We start from the raw sequence: 16031 nt of genomic DNA, 5'->3' as shown, positions 1-16031 counted from the left end.
TTCTATATAAGAGTATACAAAATGTACGAGTACGGGTAAAACCTACAATTAAACCTATAACTGTTAATTTTACTTAAGTAACTTCGTTACACATATGTTACTTTTTTCCAATATTGGATAACAAACTCAGTACCAGTTATAGTGTTAAGCAATATAATTTCTTCGCAGTTTAGGTATGGAAAACAGTTTGGTTAAAATTTTATTTGTTTATATGAGTCTTCTTACTCATTCAACTCTACACAAGTGTTTGAAGGTACTTAGGTTTCTAGTTGGAGTACAGATTCCGGTTTCTTCACTCAGGGATGATATACAAAGCGAAATAAAACATTTATTCATGTTAAAGAGTAAATGATAGAAGTTTTTGCTGTAGGAAACTAACAAATAAATATCGTTAATCATAGTCGTAAATGAAAAATATCTCTTCGCGTTGATTAATCGTTTTAAACTGTTTTCACTGTGTTTTTTACATGTGTGTTTATTTTGTTTCTTTTTACTGGAGGCTTTGGACTAATCATGACGACACCTCCCTCTACATGCTGTTTGAATACGTGTGTGGTGGAGAGTTATTTACGTATCTACGAAACGCTGGGAGGTTTAGTAGTACAACGGGAGCTTTCTATGCTGCAGAAATAGTGTTGGCTCTTGAATATCTACACAAACAACAAGTTGTATACAGAGATTTGAAACCAGAAAATCTTTTGCTGGATAGAGAAGGTCACCTCAAAATCACGGACTTTGGCTTTGCTAAAACCCTAACAGACAGGTAAAAAAATGAAAGGTTTGAAATACAGCGAGTTTACAAGTTTTTTCTTCCTTCTTCTTTCCTGTTACTGAAATTTGAGTATTATTTTTTATACATTTTAGTTTGTTTCTGCCAGAATTATAGCGTAAAGGTGCAAAAAAGAATTATTTGCTCATGACCATTCATAATTGTGAAATTACAGGCTAGAAGAAAATTAACCAATAAACACTCACTGCCAAATCTTTTGACTACTCTCGTTCGTCCTAATAATACGTTTTGACCTCTTTCTTAAAGTACATTCATTTATTTCTTACGACAACGGGATGCAATTGATGAGATTTGTGGTTCAGAGCTAAAAAAAACACAACAAAAACAAAAAACACGAATACAATTCTGACCCATTTCATTTAGAACAATCAAACGAAAACTATTGCTTTTTCTAAATTGACCGTTTGAATAATCGAAAAAACCTAAGAGAGTCCAGTGGGCATTCAAAATAGCTTTGAAGGAGTAAAAAGCTCTGCTTCTATCATGTTCGCTAACAATAAAATCATTTTTATTTATGATAGTCTCTTATTTCGGTTTGTAATAATAAATACTAATTTTTTATATTATATTCGCTAATAACCAAAATATGTATATTTTTTCAGTGGACTGTTGTTACATTTAATTTACGCTCGTGATATGCAACTGTGGAGACATTAAGAAGGTGTGCGGCAGCCAATCCTTTTATTTAATCAAAAGCAGCAGTATTAGCGGCAGATGCTACTGACTAGTCTGATTGGCAGTTCTAAGTTAGAAACGGTTAAGTCTGAATCTTGAAGTTCTGATCCGACAACTTAATCTATTATCAGGTTAAAAACAAAAACTACCAACTTATTTATTACGTTTAACCGCATACTTATTATTCTGTTAGTATTAAATATTTAATTTACATTTTGATTCTTTATTAATTTCATGTACTAACGTATTTAATTTATTCATGCCTTGCTCATATTAAAGGAGGTTGAGATACATACTTATGAGCTTCGTTATCACAATTCTCCAAAGAAAGATATGTGAGGATAAGGTGTTATGTTTTCAGAACACAATACCTCCCTCTAATCAGTTAGATTGTACGCAACAATTGCATTTATATCCACATGTCATTATTTTTGTCTCCAAATTTAGTTTAACCATTTCAACACATGTAGTAACATAACTCAGAGAAATAGCTGCGCCTTTCGAAAAATGTACTCCGAAAATTTATAATTTAGCAAAAGTCTACGTAATCCAGACACTCGTGACTTTTGCGAGTATGTGTCCGAAATCTGTCAATAAGTAAAGGAAATAATTCATTTATTGACTTTATATTTATGTTTGTTTGTTTGCTTCTTGAATATCGCGCAAAGGTAGACGAGGGCTATCTGCGCTAGCCATCCCTAATTTAGCAGTGTAAGACTATATGGAAGGCAGCTAGTCATCACCACCCACCGCCAACTCTTGGGCTACTCTTTTACCAATGAATAGTGGGATTGACCGTCACTTTATAACGCCCCCACGGCAAAAAGGGTGGGCATGTTTGGTGCGATGTGGATTCGAACCTGTTAACTCTCGGATTACGAGTCGAATGCCTTAACCCACCTGGACATGCCGGGCCCTATATTTATGTTACAGAGGAGCTGTTACATTTCGTAATAAACAGTTAACAAATAATGATTCCCATGAATGTAGTGTTATAATGACATTTTAAAGTGAACTTATTATATATCATACTTCTGAAAAATACATTATTCTTTGGAGTTCTTTTCCAAGTATTTTTAGATCCTTTGGAGAGTGATAAGTAACTTCGTTAATCGCATTTGTGATTAAAAAACTTAGTAACAGAAATCCAAATGAACCTGATATCATAACTTCGACTATGGTTAAAAAACTTAGTAACATAAATCCAAAATGAACCTGATATCATAACTTCGACTGTGGTTAAAAACCTTAGTAACAGAAATCCAAAATGAACCTGATATCATAACTTCGACTATGGTTAAAAAACTTAGTAACATAAATCCAAAATGAACCTGATATCATAACTTGGACTATGGTTAAAAAACTTAGTAACAGAAATCCAAAATGAACCTGATATCATAACTTCGACTATGGTTAAAAAACTTAGTAACAGAAATCCAAAATGAACCTGATATCATAACTTCGACTATGGTGTGTTTTATTCTTCCAGGACATGGACATTGTGTGGAACACCTGAATACTTGGCTCCAGAAATCATCCAGAGTAAAGGGCACAATAAGGCTGTCGATTGGTGGGCTTTTGGAATACTAATCTACGAAATGTTAGCTGGGTAAATCGTTACCTAGAAGTTCATGTATCGTTGTATTATTAGAGATATTCATCATATTATATCTTGGCGATACCTTATTTCGGTTTATAATAATATGATTATTTCAGGGTTTTAAACCTAGCTCGGTAGGTGTAAATAAAACAAAGTATCTTGCTGCGTTTTAAGAATTTATATAAATTAACATCAAATAAAAGATAAAACAAATCTTAAGAAAGTTGTTAAAGTTGCTAGTTGAGAAAAAGTAGATTAAACTTAAAATTATTATTTTCCATTTGTAAAATTCTAAATATTATTATTTAATAAAATATAATTATCACGATTAAAATATCTATAGTTATTAGGTTTAAGAATTTTAATGGACTGCGACTACATGTTGAAAGAGTAGCAGGTAACGTTTCAGTTTTTATACTGAAAAAGTATAGAAGTTGAAACGCCATCCCCTTGTGTTTCAACAGTCAGTTCCAGTCCATTAAAGTTTCCAAACCTACTACATCTGCCTGTAGCAGCATCTATAGCTATTCTCCGATATTCTAAAAAAATCCCAGATCGACAAAATGAAACAAATCTCTTCAGAATCTTAGCTTACAGGCACTCTTACTGTTACAGATACCCTCCGTTTTTTGATGACAACCCTTTCGCCATCTACGAGAAAATTCTTGCAGGTAAAATAGACTGGCCAAGGCACATTGACCCAATAGCAAAGTAAGAAATTATTCAAGACATAATCATACTAATATATGTGAGATTAAATGTAATAAAAATGAAAATTAGCTGTATTTATTAACGAGATAATCTACATTTGTTGTTCATTGTTAATTATAACAGTGTAACGTAAATTCCTACAATCATGTTACAGTGTTTTTTTAAATGTAGCCTGAATTATTGAAATATCAGTGATGAAATATTTACAAATGTTTTGTAACGGTTAACTCTTGCTGTTATCATGTGTTATTAAAGACATTTTATCCTATGACAACTAATTGCAATTATTTTACATTACAGGTATTTATGTTTCTAATGAAAAGGTTGCTTATTTCTTCGTACTGTTATGTTAATCTAATAAAAACATGGCATGGTCACCCTGGATTCTTATAAACATGCTTATTCCTTACTAATACTACAGAAGTCGCATAAATTATGTGTTTTGTTCTTTTCTGCATCTAAAAAATTAAACTAATGCTTTTTTAACTTTACTTCAAGTCCGACACAGAAGGTGTTTTTCCCATGACATTATCGAATATGATACCTGGTTCTTTTTTATATTATAGAATTCACCCGAATGCTATTTTTTGTCATTTAATCTTCTAATAAAGAAGATATTTTGTTGTCCAAATATTTTTCTGTGTTTTCAGAAACCAATGTAGAAGTTAGTTTATTTTCATTATAGAAAGCCCTAAAGATTCTTCTTTAGGTAAAAGTCTTCTTTTACGCATCTAAGAAAGTTTCCTAATTTTTCTCTATGTATTCCTTGGCGGCTCAGCAATAAATCTTGGGGATTGTAACGCTAAAAATCGGGTTTTGATACTCACGATAGGCACAGCACAGATAGGTCATTCTTAACTTTCTTGATTATTAAAAAAATAAATTCCTACAGCCTAAGATTTGATGTTGGTTCTGTATTCTTGACGTTGGTTCTATATTTTTGATGGTGGTTCTGTATTCTTTAAGGAAGTATTGGTGTTGTTTTAATTTTACTTCAGTTATAAAATTCCGACAAAAGAAGTGAAAATGCATATTTTTATTTATTCTAACGATTTTGTAAACACTCGCCTGTTTCTTACGCGTCCTTGACCTCATAAGAAAGAACTTTTGTTTTCTTTGTATTGTAGGGATCTAATAAAGAAGGTACTGGTGCAAGATCGTACTAAACGCTTAGGTAATATGAAGGTAAGTAGGAAGAGAATGATTACTCCCACATTTTGTAGTATAGGTTGATAACGTAGTAATAACAAATAAGAATTATACAAATTCGGTTTCCTAATTATATTTCAAATTATATCTTTATCGAAAAAAATATTAATTTTAAATTTGCATTAAACATTTTTGTTGACATCTGCTTTCAAAAATTTTTTCCTTAATATACAACTCAATTGTACAAAGATAGCATTGAAATGTGAAAGAAGATACCTGAAGTTAAATTCGTAACTGACAATTAACAAATATTTTTGAACATGTAAGCTTACAAGATATATAAAAATAGTGTATTTAAAAACCTGCAAATAGGTATCGTAATAAGTAAGAAAACAAAGCTGGAAATATTGTAGATATTATTTACTTTAACTAATTTGCTTTAGCAGTACCTTATTTAGCATTCCACAAGAGGTTTGTGTGCAATATACCGAGCCGTTTTTCTTGTATACTGGCAATAAAATAACACTATTAAAAACAATTACAAACAGTCTGTTTTCAATGGATTTTCTTTTGCTGGGAAATCTAACATGCGTGATGTTTTGTGAATTTTCGTACGCGTACCGACTTAGAAGTCAGTGGTAAAGGTTTTAAAGTATTGTTTCAATTGATTCTTTATAGTTATAGGTGTTTTTTGCTCGTACGTTTTATTATGGTTCTGCAAATTTCCTTACTATCTCTATTATAAGCCGCGATAGTGATTCATGATATATACAAAATGGACTTTTTTAACCTCAAATCAAGGTTATTTTCTTTGCTTACAATATTAAATTAGTTCGATCCTCAATTTATATTTTAACCCTGATCCAACTTCCATATAGAAAAGAAACTTCATCTATTTTTTTGTTACAAAGGACTGAATGTTTGTTTTTGTGACTTATGAGTGGAGAATAGGTTTTTGATAATTAATAAAGGATTCTTCTTGCTGTCCTAAAAATATAGGTTATTACTGTTTGTTTATGAACAGCTGTTTTAAGTAAGTTCACTTTTATTTCTATTGGAGACTTTTTAAGCCTCCGCGTCTTGTTCTCTTCCCAACATATTTCATCAACGAGAATTTTCTACAAAGTACCATGTTTAACTGTCATGATTTATCGTTTACTATCTATTTGTTCACTTCAATAAGTAGCCCGGTACGTCTGAACCTACGCTGGAAAGTAGTCCGTTAATAAGTGTTTTATAGGAGATATCTCTTTTGGTTCAAATACTAATCACAACACAATATTTTAACTTGTGAAAAATGATATCGACTAATTTATTTTCTGTCAACTCTTCAGAGGACGAAAAGTAAGTGAAAGGCACCACTAACACTACGTTTTGATTTTTTTTTTTCAGGGAAGAACAGTCGAGAAACGAAAACTAATCAGAATGACGAATACAAGTCACATAATATTAAAAGGATGGTAGAATAAAAAGCTACTTATTATTAAAACAAACAGATGATAACATGGCATACGAAACTTTCAGCACTAAATTATCGTAATTTTAAAATAATCTGACGAGCTCCGAAACTAGAAGCTTTGGGAAACTATAGCAGGAAAATACAAAGTGCTTTAGAAAATAGCGTAAAATACATCTATAGAAAGTAATACAAAATTAATCAATGATATCAAAAGAGGTTTAGATGATAGCATAAATTAGCACATTGTATCAGAAATAAATCCAGATGATAGCGTAAAACTATTAAATATAAAAAACTAGAAAGAAGGCCTTTTTCTTGTCCACCCCTGTGTGTGTATGTGTGTATTGTGTGTATGTGTATGTATACGTATATTTTCCTTCTATTTCTGACAATTAAACCCTTGTCTTTTTCCCAGTTATTAAAGCTTTCAAGCGTTTACAACTAATCAGATGCAAACGATATTTTAGACTCAGTCATACTTATATACAGTCCGGATCTTCCAAGTGCAATTATCAGTAAAAATCGTTGTTTTTCAGAAACTAGTACGTTAACATAGAAAACATTTCTTCGCGAAATTAGAGAATGATTTTTCAAACATGGTAGCAAAAAGCTAGTTAACTGTTTCAGTACATGTAGCATAGAAGATCAGAGTGTAGTTACTTCGGTGAAATAATGGTTGATTTTCCTAATCTGATAACGATTAGTCTGGTCAGTCAACTTATTTTAGTACAGGTAACACAGAATACGAAAACGTTACATTGATTTTAATTACACTATTTTATAAACTGTATTTCACGAAATAGTGTACACTGCATATGTGTTTTAGACATTTGTTGGCTATTACTTAATCACAGTTTCGAATTTTTATTTGCCCATTAAAACTATGGGTTCCAACGAAAAGTTCAGATATTTCTGTAACCTACAAATAAAAATGTTCTTAGCTTTCTTAAACGCGAAAAGATAGTGAAACAGTGGAGTTAATGAGTCTAATATTTGCACTAAAATTCTTACTAGACTTCGGATGTTTTTTTGTTTGTCAGATTACATTTAGCGTGTATGTTACGGATTTTAAACTAGAAATGTTTGAAAATAGCATTTCACATCTGTATTATGTTTACCGTAACTAAACACTTTTCGCTCAATACCAGTATTCGTCAGCTACGCTACATATATAATGGCAGCCAACAGTCTATTTGAAATACAACTTATTTACATTTCATGAAATTATACTGTGGTATTAAACACCGAATGCTGCAGAAGTAATTGCATCATGTGGCTACGTATTCGTGATAAAAGTCACGCTAGACATCAGACGTATTTTTCCACATTTCTGGCGTTAAAGGAAAGACCTTCCAGCCAGTGACTTGTGCCAGAGAAAAGAAAGATATGAAAAGCCAATTTTGTACACCTCTGTTTCAAAACTAACAGTCAAATAACTAACAGAAATGCATAAACATTGCAGTATAGCTAAAAATAATCTCTAATATTAAAACTGAATATTGATTTTAAATTAAACAAGTGAATATTCAAACTGTGGTAAAGAAAATGGCTTCCCTCGTTTCATTTCAGAACGGAGCAGATGACATCAAGAGACATCGATGGTTTAAAGGCACTAACTGGGACGATGTCCTAAACAAAAGAATCAGAGTAAGCTAAAGATACCAAGTACCCTTATACCCTTACACTTTTATTATATTTATAATTAATGAGAATTAATAACAATTTCTAATATATTTAGAGCGCAATGGTAACAAAGCATAAAATATCTTTCTTTCTGTATTATTTTCTCTTCATTTTCCTTTATATGGATAGCTGGTGCGTACTGTACTTAATGCATATTTTATGGCGGGCTATAAATAGTCGACCAAAATAAACCTGAGTTGGAAATTTTAGATAAAACTAGGTTTTAAGTTTATGTAACCTAGCACTGTGGGATGGAAACTTAACATAGTCAAATAACCATTCACATTAGGTCTTTAATAATAAAAGTTTTCGGTTTCTCCATGTCCGGCAGACAATCAGACTTTGTTGTCTGATTACAGATTGGAAAACATACCGAAATTTATTCAACAGGGAACAGAGTGTAAAAGTGAGTTGTATTATCACACTTGGGGATATATTATTGAGGTTAAGTAGAAACACTAAATACCTAAGAATTACTATTATAATTAGTAAAATAGTAGCTACCAGACTTTCATCCTTAAATGAGGTTCATTCGAACCTTTAAGTGTTCAGGTACACTTCTTCGAGTGGATTACACTATGTAACACAAATTTTGTTCCTAGATAGTATGTATTATTTCTTAATTGCTTATGTTGTAAAAGTACAGAAAATGGCCATTATTCCCTTCAAACTTTGCTTTTGTGACCTGGATAATGAAATTTATAAATTAACCTATTTTCTATGTAAAAACAGGCAAATTTGCACATTTTCATTAACATAAGGTCTGAATAAAACAACATATGAATCAAAATTTACATGTATTTATACTAAAGTTATACAAAAATGAAAAAAAATGTTTAGAAGTGAGTAGTTTATCGAAATTTGCGACTGCAATGTAAATAACTTTCACATATCAGCTCTCAAATATAGTCTCCCATCATATTTCCGTTATACGCTCCCAGGTCACGAAAGTAAAGTCTGGAGAGAAAAATAGGTCTTTTCCGTCTCCTTTAGGCATAAGCAATTGGGGAAAAAACACTTTCTGCCTAGGAACAAGAAAAAGTAAAAATTTTGTTACATAGTTTTATTTAAGCCAAATTACAAAAGCTTGTATTAAAATATCAGAAGGAAAACAAAACCTACGAAAAGTACTCGATTGAACGAGCAATAATATTGTAGAAACATTAACTATGGTAAATAAAATTGTAAACATTTAATTTATAGCAAGTGACTGAATGAGTACACATCAACAGTTTAAATTAAAATGTATAAATGTTCCATAAATTGAAATAATTAGAAAGTACATATTAACAAATTACATATAATACAAAATATGTATACTAACAGAGTTAAGGTTGAGAAATTAATGTAGTGTTATCAATAATTTCTGCTGTAAAATTATTGAAACTAATTTAAAAAATAGTGATAAAAATAATAGATTAAAGCATGAAAATGTTTCTTTTATAAATTACAATGAGATTTACAATAAATAAACAAAATAGTTAGAAATGTTTGGCAATCAATCATAAGACAAAATTTGTTATTCTTTAAAGTTTTACTTGTAAGACATTTTTTTTGTTGTAGCGAGAGCGCTCGATTCTCAGTCTGTGAGACAAGCGCTTGAGCTCTCGTCCTACCAAACATGCTTGATCTTTTAGCCTCGGAGGCGTTATAACGTGATGATTAATTCCACTATTCGTTGATAAAAGGGTAGCCCAAGAGTTAGTAGCGGGTGGTGTTGACTAGCTGCATAATTTCTGGTCTTTCACTGCTAATTTAGGAACGGCTACAGGAGATAGAACTTATGTAGCTTTGTACAAAATTCCACACAAAGGAAAACAAACTATTTTATGTAATAATGTTTTCTGTCAAAAGAAAAACGAAGCAGAAATTTTGCATTGTTCCAACAATTCTTGTGAGCGTAGTATGTTGGATTTTAAGAGGAAAACCAAAGATGGATTGCAATCTGACACTATGACGTTTTATAAAGATAGTTTATCTAAATTATTTGTAGCTCCTATTTATTTTGTTTTCCACAGTTTTGAAGTATAACATAGTGATCTTTGTGTAAAGCTGTTTTAATGTTCACACCCTCTTGGTCTCTATTTTAACCAACAGAGGGAGGCCCATTACTACAACATAGAGGTAACCTGGTGGTGGATTTCCACCTCAGTTCAAAATCTCGAAACTGACTTTTTCTAACTTATTATCTTGCTCGATAAACAAACTACGCCCCTAAGCCATACACTGTAAAATATTACTGGTTGTGGCATTGCCACAATGATGGTTCAGTAGTTACCAATTGCCTGTTTCCATGGTCATGAGAGTAAATTTGTTTGAATAACTTTCTTATAATTCTAGAATGTTGAGTCTTTAGTCCAATTCTCATTTCAAAATATTGAAATCGTGGACGAGGACTGTAATGAGAGGACGAAAGAGACTTTTTTTTAAAAAATCTTCATAAACCGTTCTGGTCTTCCAAATTTTTTTCTCTAAAAATATTGTGTATTAGTAGAATAAAGATATCCTTTCCTGATTGTTTAACAACAGCAACATTTAAAGTTCTTAACTTAATTTTTCACACAATAGAAATACCATCAAAACTTCACATAAAGTGCTCAGAACTCTATTTATTAGTTCCTTAAATTTCTAAGAAAATGAAAACTTTTCTTCTGATAGCAGGCGTAAAGTGCAAGAACGACTTCATAAGCAAGGTTATAGTTCACCTAAGTAAAGCGTGTTATTTAATAATTAATTTAAAAAGAGTTGAAATCGTGTACCTATAGTTATTTGAAAAAAGAAGGATAATAATTACAGTTTCTTCTCTGTTATTCATATTCATGTTGTTTACGAGTACGATGATATATCAAAGTGTAAAATACATGATGCTCAAAACAATTACACGGTTTTTAAATATAACCCATAAAGTTTTTAAATCATTACCTAAAGGAAGTGTATAAACCCTTGTAATGATAGAGTTTGTTAAGGCTTTAGAGAAGCAGTAAATCATATCATTATTAAATGTTCACGTAATGATTTACATATTTGGTTATATATCGGAGGAGAATATTCAAACTCTCGTTACGTTCACAAACACTTATCGAGATAAAGAGCTAAATCGTTTCAATAATTTACTTACAATTATTAAATACGTCAACACGCACTCAGACTGTTTAGTTCATGAATTGTCAGTGTGTGAGGAAAACCTAATAGAATGAATTATTTCTTGTTGACATCAGTTTCGAATTACTACTTTCAGTAAGTTATAGTTGAAACGCCACGTTGTTAACCAAGGGACCTGGCATGGCCATGTAGTTAAGGCGCTCGACTCGTAATCTAAGGGTCGTGGGTTCGAATCGCCGTCACACCAAACATACTTGCCATTTCAGCCGTGAGGGTATATACAGTGACAGTCAATCCCAGTGTTCGTTAATAAAAGGGTAGTCTATGTGTTAGCGGTGGGTGGTGATGACTAGCTGCCTTCTCTCTAGTCTTACGCTATAAATTAGGGACGGCTCGCGCAGATATCCCTCGTGTAGCTTTGCAGCGAAATTAAAAAAACAAACAATTGTCAACTAAGAATATTCTAATCAGTTAAAAGCCATTAAAATATGAATAAATAAATGGACTTTTGTATAATAAGGAAAAAATTTTAATACAAACGCTAAACATTATTTCTTATCTGACGCTCCTCACGTCTCATTTTGATAATATTCATATGTAGGAAAATTAACTATTACATTTTCATTTTATTCAAAGTTTAGCATTTTTAAGTTACCCTAATTAATACAACTAATTCTATTGCAAAATGTATATTCATATTTTATTATATTATAAGTTACTTTCAAATAAACCACATATGATGTGTCGTTATGTAAAGTGTTGGCATGGTATAGCAGTTTTAACTTCACCTGAATGAAATCAGTTTGTTTACTTTTGCGGCAATTGTGAGTGAACAAAACTCTGTGAAAAGAGCATGCAACTTATATGTCCTCATAAATTTTCCATTAGAATGTATCATTTTTAAGACCCCAGAAATTGGTTATTTTAAAATTTAACGTTTGTTTCAACAATAATTCTCATAAAAAAAGTTGAATAAAGGACAACAAAAAATTATTATTTTACGTAATTATTCTTGAATTTGTTTTGGTGAATAATAAATCAGCTGAGGCTTTTTTATTTACCAAACAAGACTTTTAACCATACAAGCTTAGTTGAAAATTAACACCATATCTATTTCTATATGTTGTCTAGTTTGCCCTTGCATTCTGTTTCATATTATTTTTATAATACTTTTCCTGGGTTGTGGTGTTGGGCTTCCTAACAATTCTATTTCTTTCCTTCTTCGATATGCTAACGCTTCGTTTAGCCTCCTATTACTCCCAAAGTGAAGTGTGACGGAGACACGGGTAATTTTGACGACTATCCAGAACCAGATAACCACCAGAAGTCTCCACCTTTAAGTGAGGAAGAACTGGACTTATTCAAAGAGTTTTAGGTGTTAATAAGAATTGATATGATTTTACTTAATTTTCGATAGAGTTATATCAGAGATTGAAAAGAACACATTTGTCTATCTATACTTAGTGTAGTCTTTTGTGAAGGTGGCAACTAATGTTTTTAACTTACGATCTTTTTTGGAATAATTTAACATTGAATATATATATATGTATATAATATTAGGGTATGATATTTCGGTCAGTACTATATCAATGTGAGTAACTGACACAGTTCAGGAAACAATGTGAAGTATTAAAACCTTAATGTGTCAAACCTTGCACAAACGTGTAACATCAGTATGAAATGTTTAATTTATTGTTTCCAGCACGTTTTTATCAATGTAACGCAAAGAATTCGAGCCATGTGGCTCGAGTCATAAGTGTCTTGTTTTTCTCCAGTTATCTGTGTATATTATATATACAGTTAAAACTAGATACTTCAAACAATAAGCTTATTTCTTTTGTTATTTACTGCTCCTGAAAGTCTCCAAATGGTATAATATTCTACAGATTGGTTTCATTATGTTTTACGTATTTAAAAGATACGTACGACTATGTGTGTGTTATATTAACTTGTCATATGTTTATATAATTATGATAAATATATATATTATATCCTTCTCAGCCACCTATAGTTCCTCGTGTTAACCACAGCTCTGACACCAGATACTTTGACCGCTTTCCTGAGAAGAAACGGAAAACTGTTTCCATAAAAATGGCAGAGAAGGATCTTGCTTTTTTTACAGATTTTTGAAAACTACCCTAGTCTTCGTATACTTTACAAATCTTTGTTGTTGTTTTTTTAAATGAAAAACATGTGAACAAAATCTCTAAATTATCTGTTTTAAGGAAATTATATTTTTCGTCATAATCTCAAGCTATAGTGCCATCTGATGTTGTTAAATGCATTTATAAAATTTACTCCATGCATCTATGGTGTTGAAAAGTAGTATTCTGTTGTTAGTGAGAAATTATAAACTTCGATATCACAATGAGGATTTAGTTATGTTAATGATAGATGTTCCTTTTTTTTCAAGTTTGATAAGAAGTATTTAATTATTTTATTTTTTGTTTGTAATAATGAATTTATGATTCAATTCAGACTATTATTAATGTTTTAATTTCCAGATTTTGAATTTTTGAATTTTAAATAATATACATCAAAGTTTTTCTTCAAATTTTGTAATATGTTTTTGAAACCTGTTTTATCCGTTTTTTATCTGTTTAATTATGAACGCCGAAATTTTAAGTTAATTAGTTTTCATTAAGAGATAATGTTATTTTATCTGTCTTCTGTATGTGATTAACACTAATTTCGGTACCATTTAATTAGTGAAAAGACAGAAAAATGGTTCATTCATAAAAATAACCTATAAACTTTCCAACACTAATATTCGCTAACATTGATAATATTTACCAACTTTCTTTGTTCTAACGTTGGAGGTTTTAACAGCATCATATGTTACTTTCAAAGAGCTAAACTGGCCTTAAATCATTTCGAAGTAAAAGGAAGTAAAATTATTGTATTTTCCAAATAACAAAACAACACCATTTTAATTTAATATACTATTTGTAGAAAACAATTATACAATTAAATACACCATGTATAAATTAAAACTTTAAATCACTCGTATTTCAGCAGTTGTTGCATTAATGGTTTAATAAAGATCTGTTTTCGCTACTGCATTCTATAACCGTAGATTTCGATCTTGTTTGAATCCAATGATTGTAACAGTACAACAAATGTTACATGTAATAGGTTTGTGATTATCATTATTAAATATTTCTATAAGAAAAAATAGCTAATAGGAATTTAGTGAGTGTAATTTGAGAAACGTATGTTAGGTATGATTGAACAAAATTCTCCGTGTTATACATTCCTGTTGTTCAATATACTTTCCCTGGAAGCAGAAATCCTGTGTGATAACATAACATAGCATGTACAGTGTTATTAAAATAAAGTCAATTAAACATAGTAGCCTTTAAGTATGGCAACATTTTGTTGAATAATGCAGACAAATACATATTATTTTTTTTTTACATTTTCACATAAGAACATGTTACTTTAAAATCACTGCTAATTATGAAACTTTAATATTTTTTTACTAAACATTATTTATTTACAACTTTCCAAAATCACCAACGCAACATTAATTTTTAATTTTAAGTTGAAAATGCTCTTCCGTGGCCCAGTTCATTAATTATTCAGAAAGAAACTTTCGAAAGGAATGCTAAAATTTGAGGTATTTAAAATTTAAATTTCCGCAGTTTGCTAACGTATCTAAGGTTATCTATTTTACTGTTGAAACGAGTAAGTTAGATTTATTCTGTAATACTTCGTAAAATATGTACATAACTGTCTGCTAAATATGATCTTGAAATGTTTATAAAATATATGTAAAAAGCAATGTTAATTTTTTGTTATCGCTTAGTATTTGATAATCCAAACATCAATTACATTATGAGTAGTTACCATATGTACAGCAGTCTGTCTTACAATGCTATAATCAGGGGTTCGACGCCCCTCGGTAGACACAGCAGACAGTCCGATGTAGCTTTACTTTAAGAAAACAAAATAGTCTAATAGATGATGTACTAAGTGATTACTTGAGACCTATAAATATAGATCAGTCATGATATGATGACTGATTTGTAAAACAAAGGGGTAGAGGAGATACTAGTAAACGAGCATGATTGTAAGTGCCAGTAGAAGGATAATAACAAATAACACTACTTCTTAAGAGTCTGTTAACCATTTCAATCGAAGGAGTGTACACCTTCAAATATAAAAACATTGCGAACTTTAACCGTTCGCGTCTGACTGAGTGAAAAAAAATAGGCCTTGTGCAAGTAACATATATCGGACTGGCACTATTTGGACACTTTCTAAAGCTATATTCACTATTCAACTATACCATATAAAGCAAATAACAGCGTATCATATGGTTGTTTGTCCAAAGGAAAACGTGAGTAGAGTTATTCCAAGAGAGTATGCAACGGACGAATCATCATCAGAACCTGATAGGTTGTGTTTCACTCATCTTTTCTCTTGATGGTGGAGATTTTGATCTCGTTTGTGTTGGTTTGACATCCGTTGGTCTTAAAGAGACTCTTTAGAAGTTTGACTATCCCCAAGTGTATTTGAATATTGTTGCCAGTCGTGTTCACTCCGCAGTTTTAACCCTACTGAATAATGGTTCTTTTACAATATTGCACCAATCTAACGTGCTCGAACTGTTTGAAGAAAATTACTATAGTTGCAGTGGTTTTCATGTTTTGCCCATTAAGATCATACAGTCTTTAGTAGGAACTTAAATTTCTCATTTGTGTTGTAATCCTCTAATACATCTAAAAATCACGCATGATTGTCCTCGACGGATGAACTACAAATAATCCTCTGTTACATCTATGAATCACTCTCCTCAAGGGGTGAACTTCATATAATCCTCGGTTATATCTACGAATCACTCTCCTCAAGGAATGAAC

The 16031-nt window shown here is 31.2% G+C and overlaps 1 protein-coding gene across 5 annotated transcripts in view; it reads left to right on the top strand.

Moving 5' to 3' along the window:
- LOC143246449 (cAMP-dependent protein kinase catalytic subunit 3-like) overlaps positions 1-14523 on the top strand; it is a 64041-nt gene extending 49518 nt beyond the window's left edge. For 2 of the 5 annotated variants that reach the window (XM_076493181.1, XM_076493214.1), the window contains exons 3-9: positions 500-763; positions 2955-3074; positions 3681-3776; positions 4904-4961; positions 7954-8031; positions 12416-12544; positions 13171-14523. In XM_076493181.1, coding sequence (XP_076349296.1) covers positions 500-763; positions 2955-3074; positions 3681-3776; positions 4904-4961; positions 7954-8031; positions 12416-12544 — 745 coding nt within the window. In that variant the 3' untranslated portion in view covers positions 13171-14523. The remainder of the gene's footprint in view (positions 1-499; positions 764-2954; positions 3075-3680; positions 3777-4903; positions 4962-7953; positions 8032-12415; positions 12545-13170) is intronic. The other 3 variants (XM_076493196.1, XM_076493205.1, XM_076493187.1) reach the window with 3 other exon arrangements.
- Positions 14524-16031: the final 1508 nt, after the last annotated feature.

This window comes from Tachypleus tridentatus, chromosome 1, assembly GCF_004210375.1.
Source record: "Tachypleus tridentatus isolate NWPU-2018 chromosome 1, ASM421037v1, whole genome shotgun sequence".
Taxonomy (NCBI): domain Eukaryota; kingdom Metazoa; phylum Arthropoda; class Merostomata; order Xiphosura; family Limulidae; genus Tachypleus; species Tachypleus tridentatus.
Note: the sequence above shows the minus strand (reverse complement) of the source record. Positions and strands in the feature narration are given on the sequence as shown.